The sequence below is a fragment of the Lissotriton helveticus genome, chromosome 12, assembly GCF_964261635.1.
Source record: "Lissotriton helveticus chromosome 12, aLisHel1.1, whole genome shotgun sequence".
Taxonomy (NCBI): domain Eukaryota; kingdom Metazoa; phylum Chordata; class Amphibia; order Caudata; family Salamandridae; genus Lissotriton; species Lissotriton helveticus.
The window spans coordinates 362,076,912-362,091,671 of NC_136073.1; the positions used below are offsets into that span (position 1 = coordinate 362,076,912).

Consider the following 14,760-nt stretch of genomic DNA (forward strand, 5'->3'; position numbering starts at 1 on the left):
AATTCCCCTTCAAATTAAGGAGTATCCAAGAACTGCACAAACTTAAAAACTAAACACAGATCAACACCAGCCCACTGAAAACCCCAAAATACAGACAATTCTTGATTCTAACTCCCCCCCCCCCCCCCTGCAAATGTTACCCACTGCTTTCTGAGCACAACAAAGATCTTAATATAGGCAATGTATTAGTTTGGCACACTACTCTGCTTTGGTTTACTACTGCACAATATAAGACCTCTGCATGCGCTACAACAATCCAAATAAAGAAATTAAATCTTGGAATATCATTGAAGAGTTTAATCGGCATTATAGTGTACTATTTATTTTTCCATAAAAATTGAATACTTTAATCTAAGGTGACTTATTAAGTCATCCTAGACCTCCAAGTGCAGCGTTTCCTGTACAACATTTAACAGTGCTCCTCTAAACCTCAGAAGAAAAACATCAAATAGCCAAGCTGGGCATTGCAGTGGAGACAAGGAAAAAAAAGAGCACAGCCCTCGCCAAAATAACTTCAGGAGTTAAAGAAACAATTTTAAATGTAATACAAGAAAAATGAAATAACACACCAACTGCCTTTTATTACTTAATCTCAAGAACCTGTCACAAGATGGTAGAAAACAAACTTTACAACTCCTGCTGTGCTCTTTCTTGCCCCATCCTGCTCTACACCCTTTGTGTGCAAAGCACGCTTCGCATGCATCTAACTCATAGATACAAGCTAGGAATTTCAGTATTCTATTTTTATAGCAGCTGATGCGATTGCGGCCAAATACAAAGCTTCAGGACAAATTTTACACACATTTTACAGTGAAGTTTCAATGTAAAATACGAAACTTAAAATGTACACGAGAACCAGTAAAATTAAAGCACAGGAACAAGGACTGAAACTTAAAACCCAGGAGGGATTTGGGTCTTCATTTTGAGTGCTTTATTCTGCTACAGAACATTCAAACTGAAGATGTAAGCATTGTGGTTAGTTTAAATTATACACTCTGTAAATACTATATAACCAATTTAAAAGTTACACATACAGCAACAGAGATGTCCATTGGTTCATCTGGATTTCTTACACAATCCAGCTGGATTGTTGAAACATAAACCAGGCAAAACTTGAAAAGAAAATCCTTTGTGCAACTCATTTCCAAATGTTTACTGATGGGCACACTGAACACCAGGTCCATGGTGACTGCTTTCTTCATCGGAGCTATCATTGTAGGCTTCACGTCTCTGGCCTGATCCTGATCCACGAGCACTTTCAAACTCTTGAAGGTCTACTTCTTCTGTTTCACCAATTTCGCTGGGGTACTGTGGTCTAGCTGGCAAGAGATCCTCAAGTTCCTGAGGAAATAATTCAAAATTCTTTAGCTCATGACAGGGCTAGCTTGTGAACATGAATATATGTATAGCAAGTTTTATTTTCCATTCAGTAAATTAGCATGATGTGTTTATTAGTATTAAGTATCATCAATTTCTTGTAATTAACTTTCATCCTTCTGATCTGCAAAAATAAAATTTAACTACAAGTAAATACATTTGTGTACTAAGACAACTTATCCTTTATGCTATGGAGAAGATTGCACTGGGCTTTCAACAAGAGGTAGGAATGCACTATAAAATGATAAAGAATATTTAAATATTTACATGGATGGTTGTGCGAGAGGTGAAAAATGGCCATGCCACATCTAGTAGATTGTCCAAATGTGTAACAAGATCGCTCAGTATCGGAAGGTTTTTTCTAATTGGCCCATTTCGTTACCTCGAAAATGAAATCCCATTCGTATGCAGACAAAATCAAACTATTTCAAGGAAGAACATCTTTTAGAAGGAACTATTGCCATGGCATTTAAGGCTCTCCTAGACCATCCAAATAGTTACTATTAGGACTGAAGTGTTTTATAATATAGTAAACTTCAAAGGTCCCCAACAAACTAAGCGAGGCAACTTCAGGATGAGCTAAATGCAAAGATTAATTTGTGTACAACAGTAAAGGGGCATGTTAAGAGATCCAGGACAATAGGGTGGGCAAATAGTTTTTCATTAAAATTGTTGCTAATCTCAAATCGTTTTCGAAAACCAGTTTCATTTTCTTTTCCACCCCCGATTCTTTGTTTTTTAAACTTTTATATCGGGCAGAAAGATGGTTGAATTGGAGGCACAAAACATGGCTGATGGTGTGGCAATTTGCAAAACTAATAATCCGTAATAATATGATGATGCTAGCTTTAGTTGTTACGTAGTGAACATTTCTTTCAATTTTTAAGTGAGCTGGGTAACTGAATAAATTGGTCATGGTAATTCTAACAGGCAATAGGTCTATCTTATAATGTAAGACTTATTTAAAATGCAGGATTTGTATTCTAAAACATTTCTCGTATACTTGATGTAGGTTTTTGTTTTTTTGAAGGTGTATACATTTTATAGTCTTAAAGTTTGAAAAATCCTTTATAAATAACTTACTTGCACTTTACTACATCTTATATTGTACAAGCATGTGAGCAAAGTGCACATTTGAGGACTTGGAAATACAAAATTAATAAATAAAAACAAACCATGAGAAAACCGCCACTTTCAGTTTAACAAAACAGTTATTACTGGTATTTGTTCCATATGAAATTTACGATTAAGGGCCTAAGAAACACCGTTCTCACCCAGGTTTAACATATGGGCTGACCGCTGTTTTAACCTGCAGTGCGAAAAACAGTGTACCTTGATTTATGGCAGGCATCAGATCTGTACAATGCATAACTTGTGTGAAAGGGGAGAGCATTTAATATCAAATGTTGGATACAATATAATTTTCTAATGCCAATGCAATGGTTGTTTACGACCCAACAATCTTGTTATTTTGAAACCAGTAATACAACTTGTAATAAAATACTCGCACAATAGCAAAATGTACACTTACTGTGAGTTTTTCTGGATTAATCCAGTTACTTTCTGGAAATTGCACTTCAAACTTAATGAAAAGATCGCCTTTTTCAAAAGGGTTACGATACTGTGGCATTCCTTCACCTCGAACTACACGTGTAGAACCTAAAGCAACAAATGCCATATGGATAAAAATAAAGGTCTCATAATTCTAAACATAAAAATGTAAAATATTCAGCTTTGCCAATTTATTCCGAGTATAAAAATGAAAAATTCTTTTAGGTTTTAAGTGTTATTTTTTCCCAAACAAAATACCAGGTTACAACTGTATGCAAGCAGGCATGGCATTCCACCACGACAGTGAGGTGCGTACTGTCATCTCTTAAATTTGGGGCAAGGGAAGCTAGTTCCATTTATATAGTTAAAGATAAAATGTATCCTGGAATCAAACAATATGTATGAAAAGTTGAGCTAAGTTTTCCCTGACTGATCTTTTATGCATTCACACATTTGAAATATTGTTTAGGGCCTGCTGGTCAGGTTAGCAAAACCTAGTACAAAAATAAAAAAATAGCATTACATAGCAGAATCAAAATTATACGCCTTAACAGCCCATTCATCTCCCGGGGGTCCATTTTCCAATGGCCTTTAACCTCTTCCCTCAAAGAATCATAAAATTCTTTTTGCACAGGAAAGCACACCTTTTCAGACATTCGCTTTTGGATTCCATGAGAGAGATCAACTGTGAAGAGATTTAGTTATAAGAAGAAAACTTCTCAGGTATGGGACTTTATACAGATGACATGATTTTCCAACAGAAGGCCCAGCATTGCTACCTTAAAAAAAGACTAATTGTGGGGTCTTGATCATTGAAACAAATCTGACATCAGTATCCACAGACTAATGTTTCAGAAAGGTGTGGTATTCTCCACATTTCAGTGCTCTCTAGGCAAGCAATATCACGGCTGTCAACACTCATCATGGAGCGAGCCTTAATTAGGCAAGATACAATTTGGTTTGCTTTTATGTAAGTCTGATACAAGCAACTAGCTACTGTTAATACTTTGCTTGGACAAGACTTTTCAGGAAACTGCTTAGAGCACCTAAAACTCTTAATGACATTTCAGTCTGCATAGGTTCTACAAAGAAGGACTACTGAATAGTCAGCTTTCACATTAAGGGATGTTGAAGGACTTCAATGTGGCCTGTATTCTCCATCTCTAGGGGAAAAAAAAGAAGAGGAAAAAGAACTTTACCATCTTTGTGGCTGCTGCCACAATGAGAGCCTTGGCGGGCCCGAATAGTTAAGCATAAGTGTGTCTCTGCTATTTTTGCCCAACTTGTCGCCCATACCATATTCAGATAATGTTTCTAATACATCAAAGAATGCTGACAAAATCTGTTCTAGAATTACTTTTGAGGTATACCAACAAGTCATAAAACAGCCCATACCTTCATTATCTGAAATTATTCCAACAGCTTTTGCTGCCCTCTTTCTGAGCACATGTTCACGGCCTGGAGGTTACAAAGGGAATCTCTTTACGTGTAGCTGCACAATACTCTCAAGTCAAAATATTCTACGTCACCACTGGGGAAAATTAGACTTTCCCTCCCGAAGTTCCATTGGATTTTCATGTCTACCTGCTTGTTGGTCAGGCTCAAAGATGCGTTTATCAAGCATATCAGAAGTTCAGCAGCTGTACTTCAAAATCGGTGCTGTTGTCAACTATGGCTTCAATGCGGATTGCTCTTGCTGAGGACAGGTGTTTCATCTTCGTCAAAATGGCCAGTCATAGGATAGTTAGCAGCTGGGTACTAGGCAGCAGGACCAGCAGAGGATGTGTGAAAGTTGCAAAATTGTTCACTTTCACATATATCAACCACAAGGTTTCAGTCTGTGAATGAGTGGGTGACGATGCCGAAGGGGAAGAAGCAGACTGTAAAGGCAAATTATACTTACCAGTATGCATCTGATCTTGGCATGTAGGGCTGCTGACATTCATATCTTAGCATAGATCGCCGCCTAGTGTTGGGTCCGGATGTTTGCACCTTGTTGTCTTGGAAGAGTCTTCGAAGTATCACGAGATAGGCGACTCCTCCCCTGTACTACAGTGGGCATGGACATCTTCTCCATCTTCAGATTGTTGTTCGCCATTGTGGCAAAGATGGAGTATAGGAAAGTAAGAGATGACCATGTAAATGTATGTAAGGAAGATAACCATGCAGCTGTGACAGGCACCGGGGAGGAGGGTGGGTATATGAATGTCAGCAGCCCTACATGCCAAGAACAGATGCATACTGGTAAGTAGCATTTGCCGTTCGAGGCATGTGGGCTGCTGAATCTTAGCATAGACTGTATCGCAGTTTCTCCTCTAGCGGTGGTCGCCTGTATCAGCTGCAGTGGTTTGAAAAAGTTTTAAGGACAGCCTGGCCCACAGCAGCTTGTTACTTGGCTTGCTCATCAACACAGTAGTGTTAGGTGAAAGTGTGAGTGTGGTAGACCATGTAGCTGCCCTATATATGTCTAAGGGAATATTTCCTAGGAAAGCCATGGATGCCCCCATTTTACGCGTTGAGTGTGCTTTACGGGGGAACTGTTAAAGTGCGCTTTGCCTTTTGATAGCATATTTGAATGCATTTAACTATCCATCTGGCTATTCCAGCTTTGGAAATGGGATTACCCCTATGTTGTGGTGAAAAAGCGACAAATAGTTGCTTTGTCTTTCTGAAAGATTTTGTTCTGTCAACGTAATATAACAGAGCTCTTTGAACGTCTAGAGTGTGAAGAGCTCTTTTAGCCACGGATTGCGGTTTTTAAAAGAAAGCTGGCAATTCTATGGACTGATTGATGTGGAAAGTGGATATAACTTTTGGCATAAATTTAGGGTTTGTACGAAGCACTACTTTATTGTTGTGTATTTGCATGAAAAGTTCCTGAATGGTTAGTGCCTGTAGCTCACTCACTCGCCTGAGGGAGGTAATAGCAATTAAAAATGCCACCTTCCATGTTAAGAATTGTAGTTCACATGAATGAAGTGGTTCGAAGGGAGGTCCCATGAGTCTGGTAAGTACTATGTTTAAGTTCCAGACTGGAGAAGGTGGATGCTTTGGAGGGATAATTCTTTTAAGTCCCTCCATAAAAGCTTTGATAGCTGGGATTCTGAGTAGGGAAACATGTTGTCTGCTTTGAAGATATGATGCTATAGCAGCAAGATGTAGCCTTATTGATGAGTATGCTAGATTACATCTTTGAAGATGTAGCAGGTAACATTAATTTTTGGATGGAGGCATCCAATGGGTTGATTTGGTTATTATTACAATAAATAACAAATCTTTTCCATTTAGCTGCGTAGCATGCTCTGGTAGTGGGACGCCTTGCTTCCTTGATAATGTTCATACAGTCTGGAGGCAAGTTAAGATATCCGAACTCTAAGACCTCAGGAGCCAGATCGCTAGGTTCATCTGATTGGGATCTGGGCGCCTGATTTCTCCATGGTTCTGTGTTAGCAGTTGTGGCGAGAGGAGCAGTCTTTGGTGAGGAACCACTGAGAGTTCTAGGACGTTGTGCACCATGGCTGTCTTGCCCATGTGGGAGCAACCAGGATCATTGTGAGTGACTGTTGCCTTAGTTTGCGTGCCACTAATGGAATCATTGGGGTTGGTGGAAAAGCGTACGCAAATCTGCCTGACCAGTTCATCCATATCACATTGCCTTGTGACAACAGGTGTGGGAACTTGGCGGCGAAGGACGGCATTTTGAGTTTTCGTTTGTGGCAAACAGATCTATGTCTGGATGTCCCCAGTTTTGGAAGAATGGTTGGCGAACGCGAGGATGAATCTCCCATTCGTGTACTTGCTGACTGTGTCAGCTTAGTAGGTCTGCTATCTGGTTGTCTATCCCTGGGAGGTGTTCTGCCAGGAGATAAATGTTTTGTGGAATCACCCACTTCCATATGCTCTGTGCTAGGTGAGACAGTTGCAGAGAGTGTGCCCCCCCTGTTTTTGGATGTAGTACATGGCTGTCATGTTGTCCGCCCGGATTAACACAGCCTTGTTGCGCAAGTATTTCTGAAAGGTTCTCCTTGCTAGGAATACTGCTAGTAACTCCAAGTTGTTTATATGTAGTGTCTTTTGTTTAACTGTCCAGAGACCTTGGACTGTATATTGAAGGAGATGGGCTCCCCAACCTGTCAGTGATGCGTCCGCTGTTAGTGCTACTTGTGGAACCGGCTCTTGGAACAGTCGCCCCTTGGAAAGGTTTAGTGGGTTCCACCACTGCAGAGAGCGGTAAGTGCGACTGTTTACCAACACTAGGTCTTTTAGTTGTCCTTGAGCTTGGTTCCACTGGCGTGCTAGGCATTCCTGTAAGGGGCGCATTTGAAGCAGAGTATGAGGGACGATAAATATGCAGTAGGCCATCATGCCTATAAGCTGCATGAATACTCGAGCTGGTAGGGAGTGTTGTTGCTGAAATTTTTGAATGAGAGATTGTATGTCGGCTATCCTGGTTGGATTTGGATGCGCTTTTGCTACGGAGGTGTCTATTGTTACTCCTAGATATTGCTGTAGGTGGGAGGGTTGCAGATGAGATTTTGGGTAATTTATTGAAAATCCTAGACTGTGCAGTAGCTGGATTGTCTGTGAGGTATGGCTGGCACACTGTACGTATGAGTTGGCTTTTATGAGCCAATCGTCGAGTTAGGGGAACACACGGAGGTGTTGCCTTCTGAGGTGTGCTGCTACTACTGGTAGGCCTTTTGTAAAAACCCTTGGTGCTGTAGTTACCCCGAAGGAGGGAACTTTGAATGGATCGTGCTGACCCTCTATTGTGAACCTGAGGTATCTCCTGTGAGCTGGATGTATGGGGATGTGAAAGTATGCATCCTTGAGGTCTAATGTGGCGAGGAAGTCACCTTGCTGGAGTAGTGAGAGTACCTGTTGTAGAGTGATCATATGGAAATGATCTGAGAGTATGTATTGGTTCAAAGGTCTGAGGTCTAATATTGGTCTGAGGAAGTATAGAGTATACCCATGTCCCTTGATGTTGTAATGGGACTGGCTCTATGGCACCCTTTTCTAGCATAGATAGCACCTCCTGTTGTAACAGCGTGATGTGTTCTTTGGACATTGGACAGTGTTTGGGTGGTATGTTGGGTGGAGTAGAAGTGAGGTCCAGGCAGTAACCATACTGGATAATTTGTCTCACCCACCGGTCTGTAGTGATAGCGTTCCAGACTGGTAGGAATAGGGTTATTCTGCCTCCGACTGGTGTTAAGTGATCTGGAGGGAGTGTGAAAAAGTCACCGTTTGTTGGCGGTGGAGGCTCGGGTGTTATTACCACGTCCTCTGCCTTGGTTATTGTTCCCTCTATAACCTCCTCTATTGAAGCCTCTATTAAAGGTGCCTTGTGTAGTGCTTTTGAATGAAGAAGTTTGGGATGTGTTGCCTCTGCCTGAGCCTCGAAAGGAGGAGCGACGAAAAGAGCTCCTAGATTGTTGAAATTGAAGTGCACCCATGGACTTAGCGGTGTCAGTATCTTTTTTCATCTTTTCTAAGATGGTATCAACCGCAGGGCCAAATAAGAAATCCTGATTAATAGGTTGATTGAGTATGGTAGATTGCACTTCATTTTTAAATCCTGAAATGCAGAGCCAGGCATGCCGGCGTAGCAATACACTAGTGTTGACAGACCTAGCAGCTGTATCAGCTACATCAAGGACGCATTTTATGGATGAGTTAGTGATGAATTTCCCTTCCTGTATTAGGTCGTTTGCTTTTGCTTCATAGGGTTCTGGTAGGTGTTGCAATAATCCCTCCAGTTGGTCATAGAGTGCTAGGAGAGCTTGGGTATTGGCAATCCTCCAGGCGTTTGCTGCCTGAGAGGCCACTCTTTTCCCTGATGCTTCTAAAAAAATTTGACTCCTTGTCAGGAGGGAAAGGTGGGGGGGGGGGGGAAATCGCCTATTTGTGAATTAGCTCTTTTCCTAGCATTGGATACAACTAGGGAGTCTAGTGGTAGCTGAGATCTGATATAAGAGGGGCCGGTTTGTATTTTTTCTCAATTATTGGATTGAGGACACGCGCTCTGGCTGGGTCTTCAAAGATGTCTGGTGCATGCTTTAGTATTCCTTTTAGCATAGGTAGTACACATACACTCTTCACTGATGTTGGTAAGGTGTTAAATAGAAAGTCCTCCTCTATAGGGTCAGTGTGCATGTGTACGCCATGATACGGAGCTGCTCTGTCCACTAATTGGTTAAAAGCGACTGTCGTCAGTAGGATGGCTTTGTGGGGTATGGAGAGGGATCGGGTATGGGTTGTGTATAATCTGTGTCATCAGGATCATTATGGTCACTCCATGTGTCATCTGGGTTTCCTTTATAGTCAGGTTCTATAAAATCGTTCTGAGGATCTTCATCTATGTCTTCTTCCTCATCATAATCTATAGGTGGAGGAGAACATAAGGCATGTTAGGAGTGAAAGGAGGAGGTGTGAAAGGTCTTGAAGGGGATGTGCCAAAGTCCTCTTTTAGGAGGAACAGGAGAAGGGGCTTCAGTGTCCAGTCTTCTTGTTTTTATTGTAGACCGTTATATGTCCTGCATCAGGGTCTATGTGTAGTCTTTGTTGTTCTGGGTACACTGGATCTGGATGAAAGAGCTCTTCCTCTACTGTCCGTGGCTTCGCGCCAAGGATTTTGGGTCGGTCGCCTGCTTGTCTTTATTCTTTGTTTTCGGGTCGAGTGTCTCTTTAGGCTGGACGTCTTTTGTATGATGGGCAGCCTTCTTCGGCTCGGCGGCCTTTTCCGGAACGACGACCTTCTTGGGATAGACTGTCTTTTTCGGATCTGCGGCCTGCTTAGGGTCGACAGCCTTCTTTGGATCGACGACCTTCCTGGTGTCGACGGGCGTTTTTGGGTTGACAGCCTTTTTATGGGCGACGACTTTTTTGGGTTGAGAGTCTTTGCCCGATGCTGAGGCCACTTTGGGAACAGTTTAGCTTGTTCCCGGGGTACCGGAAGGCTTGGGTGTGGTCTTCGGAGCCGAGCCAGAAGGCGGGGCTTCTGAAGCGGTGTTTCGGTCGCGGCTAAGGCTTTTAGGCAATGCTTTGACCGGAGCCTTGTGTGGAGGTGGAGGCGGGGTAGGGGCTGTAGTCCTCACGGTTTGCCCCAGTGTGATCTGGTCATCCAAGTCCGATTGGTCCTCTACGGTGACTATTTCCAGATCTCCGTTGCCCTCCACCTCTGGGAGTTCATGTTAGTCGTCGAAAATGTTTTCCGTTTCTGGTGCCTGCCGCTGCATCTCTTGTCGAGCAGCTCTTCGGTTCCGGTTAGTTTTCTTTGACCGGATCAGAGCACAAGCTGGACAGTGTTCTTCGTTGTGCTCCGGAGATAGGCACCTGTTGCATACTCTATGCTTGTCACTGTGTGGAAATTTGGATCCACACTCTGGGCATTTTTTAAACAGGGTCCTTTCCGTTAGCAGGAGGCCCACGTGGCGTCGAAAAGGCCCGCGTCGAATACCGGAGAGAAGTGGAAGTGTTGTTGAGTCGAGTGATACCGAGCGGAAACAATACCGTCGAATGTAGAAGGCTTTGGCCTTAGAAAGTTGGAAAACTTCGGTCCCGAAGTTGGAGTTGTCGAAGTACATCCAAACCCAATGGCGGAAAAAAACCAATCTGAAGATGTAGTAAGATGTCCATGCGCACTGTAGTCCAGGGGAGGAGTCCCCTATCTCGTGATACTTCGAAGACTCTTCCAAGACAACAAGGTGCAAACATCTGGACCCAACACTAGGCAGCGATCTATGCTAAGATATGAATTCAGCAGCCCACATGCCTCGAACATTCATTTTGTACCATGGCAAAATATACCTCCCTGAATATAAGCAAAAGTCCGACCCTAGTAGGAGAATAAAGTGGTATGGAGCTGCTCCAGGGACTGTGTAATTGCTATTCATAGTCATTTGAGAAGACAGAAAAAATGGAAAGTGAACAATGTTCCAGTGCAAGCTTTACAGACAGGAAAATTGTAAGCTGTCTGCCACGAAGGGAAGAGGACGTTCCGTAAGTGAATTGAAGTGTTCTGATAGCACCCTCTCCTTCCTCATGGTGATAAATGTGAAGTCTACACAATGTTAAGTCTCTACACTGCTGAATTAGACTGAGGAAAAGCCCATGTGGCACCAAATCTCATCGCCTATCACGACTGTAGCAGCGTCAACGTTTATGTTAATCTTTAACGTTTATCTTAAGAGATACATTATCAGTTTGTGCTTCTATTCCGGCCTATATCAGTGTCTTCGGTGGAGTCTTATTAGGATGTTCAAGGGATACCAGCATCAGGAGAGGGCTTGCTCGAACAATGGAACTGATGATTTACTGGTCACTACCTTCAACTAATACAATGGAATGTGTACAACTAATGGCTACCAACTTAATATTTGAAGGCTTTTCTCCACGGGATGTGAGAGTGGGGTTTTGCACATGCTTATCGACGGTTTTGATTTTCTTCATTCAGGGATTGGATTGTTTTTATTTTTATGGATTGCTTCATGAATTATATCTTGTCAATTGCAGATTGTTTTTTTGGATATCTGTTACACCAGTGAGATATTCTTCAATTGGCATTCATTAATGTGGGTTTGCCCATCCCCTCTTTAGGATGTCAAATTATGCATGCAATATGCACTTGATCTGAACAAACACTCAAGCTCCACAATCAGTTGGGTGAACAATGTCACCTGCGGGGCAACTTGAAGGATTATGAAAGCTTTTAAACGGTTGATGATACTTAATCAAAGTATTATATAGTTTACATATGTATGAATAAGATAGTCAATCTTGATATTCTTTTCACTGTTGTATTGCTTCGCAGCACTACTGAGTTACTGAGTAAATAATAATGAAAGAAAGCATGCTACTGTACATGGTCATCGCCACAGATTGAATACAGATTTTAAAATTACTCTGTGATTGATTAAGCTTTCCTTCCTATGGGCTGACCTCAGGAGGGGGTGTGACAGAACAAGGGTCTACGGGGGCAATGATGCAAAAACACTCCGAATTTTAGTTGCCCGTGGGAAGAAGTTTGGATACCAAAGGGAAATCACGTGTCCTTATGTAGTGACCCAGCACTAAGAATTTTGGAATATGGTTCATCTAAGGGTGCACTCGACGAACCAAGGAGAGGTGTTGGGAAATGTTTGGCTGGATTTGTGTTTAACTTTTACCAGTTCTATATTGTGTAAATTAGAAGTTTACTTTTTATTCATTTTTCTAATTATTGCCTATGTTAAGGTTTGTCAAATACTCCTAACAACTGCGCATTTTGTAGTGTCTAGATCAATTTTTAACAAAAAGGTACACGCTTTTGTAAATACACTGCAGAATCTCAGAATGGTTCTGATGAGGCCTCAATTCTGATCTACCATTGCAATCCAAACCATTTAAAAGATTAGTTATCGGTCTTTATTTTACGCTCTGTAATCTATTCTACGCTCTTTAACCTATTCTACATAAATCAATCTAAGAGACCAGGGAACTGAAACCAGGAGGGGTGTGAATGCGCTCCAAATCACTTCAGACAAGTAGCTTTTTTAAATTAAATGAGGCTAAAATGCTACTTAAGGGGACGATGAGGTGACCTTCTTGATCTGTAATATTGGGTTCTTGAAAACCCTCAGAATTTGTGCTCACTCTGGTCACCATCGAATGAGACCTCCATTAAATTAAACCCAGCCGAATGTATAAAAACATGGTAGTCATCCCTACTACAGTGTTTAACAAGCATTGGGAATTCCAATAGGTCCGGATTTAAAGGAATGTTGTATGGTAATGTGAAGCATTTCAATCAATTAGCAAGGGAATGAATATGTATTTGCGTGGAAGCAAAGGACTGTAAAGGCTAAGGTTAAGAAGTTAGGTGACAGCTATACCGCCAATCCAGAACTAAAAATCCATGCAAGTTAATGATTGCCTACCTCCCAGCTGTGCTTCTGCCAGAGAAAAACAAACACCATATACTATTAATCTAAGACACTTTTACAGCATTACCGTGCCGAGTATGCCACTGAATGTTCATTTTCAGCCAGCAGGATGAATAAACAAAATCACAGCTACATGGAGGGCAAACACTTTTTTGTTGTACCACTCAACTTCTGCCCAATCAAAGCATGTATCCTGCTCCCAACATGTAGGCGGAGCAAAAGCCCCTCTAGTAATACTCACATTAATTGCATGATGACAGCTGTGCTGTCAGGCCAGATCATAACGAACTTGCCATGGTACCGACCATATCTGAACCTGTCTTCAGGATATGTTGACCGCTTCTAAGGATTTAACAGATTGGATGAAAGGCTCCTTATGTTCACCCCAAAGACGTCCTCAGGAAGCAGCATGGATATCGGCCTTTTACAAACAGGACAAAGTTTAACACCTGAATTTCATGAGTGAGATGGCCACCATAACAGGAAATCAGTGTTTTCAGTAGCAGGTTGTGGTATATTTATGAAAACATTTGCAAGAAAAACAGGGAGAGCTCCATATCCAGGGCGGAGGGGGGCAAATAAATAAGAAATGGTCAGAGGGTGGCGGCGCTTTTTCTAGAATGTTGTCATATTAGGTGGAGCCAGGCAGATCAGTTTTCAAAGTCACTTAGTGGCTAGTATGCAGCGATTCCTAAGAAGCAAGTTTTCTGCAGCAAGGCTGATTGCTGGAGGAATATTGTTCCAACAGGAGGAACATTTATTCATTTTCCCAACAGAAAACGTATAAAATGTAGCCAGAGTTTGCTGGATTGTGTACTAGCAGTTCAGTGACTAGGACCCATGCGATTGCTTGGATAAAGACACGGCTTGCAGTTTATCTAGCAAGGGTTTGAGAAAAACTTTTAACTAATTGTAAATCAAAGTTAGAAGCAAGAGTCTTGCGTCAAATTATGACAAAATACTTAAATGTAGAACCATGCATTCAAACAGAATTCACAGACACAATATAAACTACAGGTGGCTTCTAAACTATAGTAAACAAGTGTATTTAAAATCCAGCGGAAAACTGTCAGACACTTCATTCATCCAAGCATTAACCTAAAGGCCTATAACCCCAACATAATTACTGATGTTTTACAATATATACATTTAATGATCATAATTTAGACATACTCCTCCATTAGGGTTAAATTCAATGACCCTTATGAAAACAGATTACCTGGCTCAATTACTTTTCCTGGTGGGTATTTGACAACAATTTGACGTCCATCAAGATGCTTAAATGTGAACTGAAATCCACAGAGCGACTCCACAAGTCCTATCTTGTGGGTCATGTGTAGGTCATTTCCATCCCTCTGAAATATCTGAGGACATATGCAATAAAAAAAAGTTAAAGCACATTCTTAATAACGTTTTAAAAACTGAACACGTTACTTACCTCTGTATTTGATATTTCTGGTGGATACTCTGAGCACCTGTAAATTCTTTTACTTTAGAATATCCCAGGCACCAGCCTGGATCTGGAGAAGTCTTCCATATATGCTCCCACAACCTGGCAGGTGGCACCATACGGTTTCGTGGTGACCCAATCCTCTCCTCAAAAGAGGCAGGTAGAGCTGCATCGAAGTACCACTCCTAAACACTGCTGTCAGTTTCTTGTATCTTTCTTCTGGGCTCTCAAAAGTTGGGACCAGTTTAGATGTTAAAGAGGCTACTCCACAGAATAGGGCGAGCAGTAAGGAATATGTGGTTAAACTATCAGAAAGAGCGCTACGAAAAGTCAGAAATTGTTCTTCTAATGGTTACTTCTCACCTCAGATTCCTCTCCCTTAGAACAGATACCACAGCATTACCTACCAAAAATTGGAGAGTCTGGGGAGTGGATTCAGACCAGAAAGCCTTACAG

At 41.7% G+C, this 14,760-nt stretch overlaps 1 protein-coding gene across 1 annotated transcript in view; it reads right to left on the minus strand.

The window, feature by feature from the left end:
• Window positions 1-282: 282 nt before the first annotated feature.
• The window catches only part of DNAJA2 (DnaJ heat shock protein family (Hsp40) member A2), a 123,375-nt gene continuing 108,897 nt past the window's right edge, over window positions 283-14,760 (minus strand). The window contains exons 7-9 of the mRNA XM_078669545.1: window positions 14,074-14,218; window positions 2,909-3,036; window positions 283-1,341 (exon numbers count right to left, since the gene is read on the minus strand). Coding sequence (XP_078525671.1) covers window positions 1,153-1,341; window positions 2,909-3,036; window positions 14,074-14,218 — 462 coding nt within the window. The 3' untranslated portion in view covers window positions 283-1,152. The remainder of the gene's footprint in view (window positions 1,342-2,908; window positions 3,037-14,073; window positions 14,219-14,760) is intronic.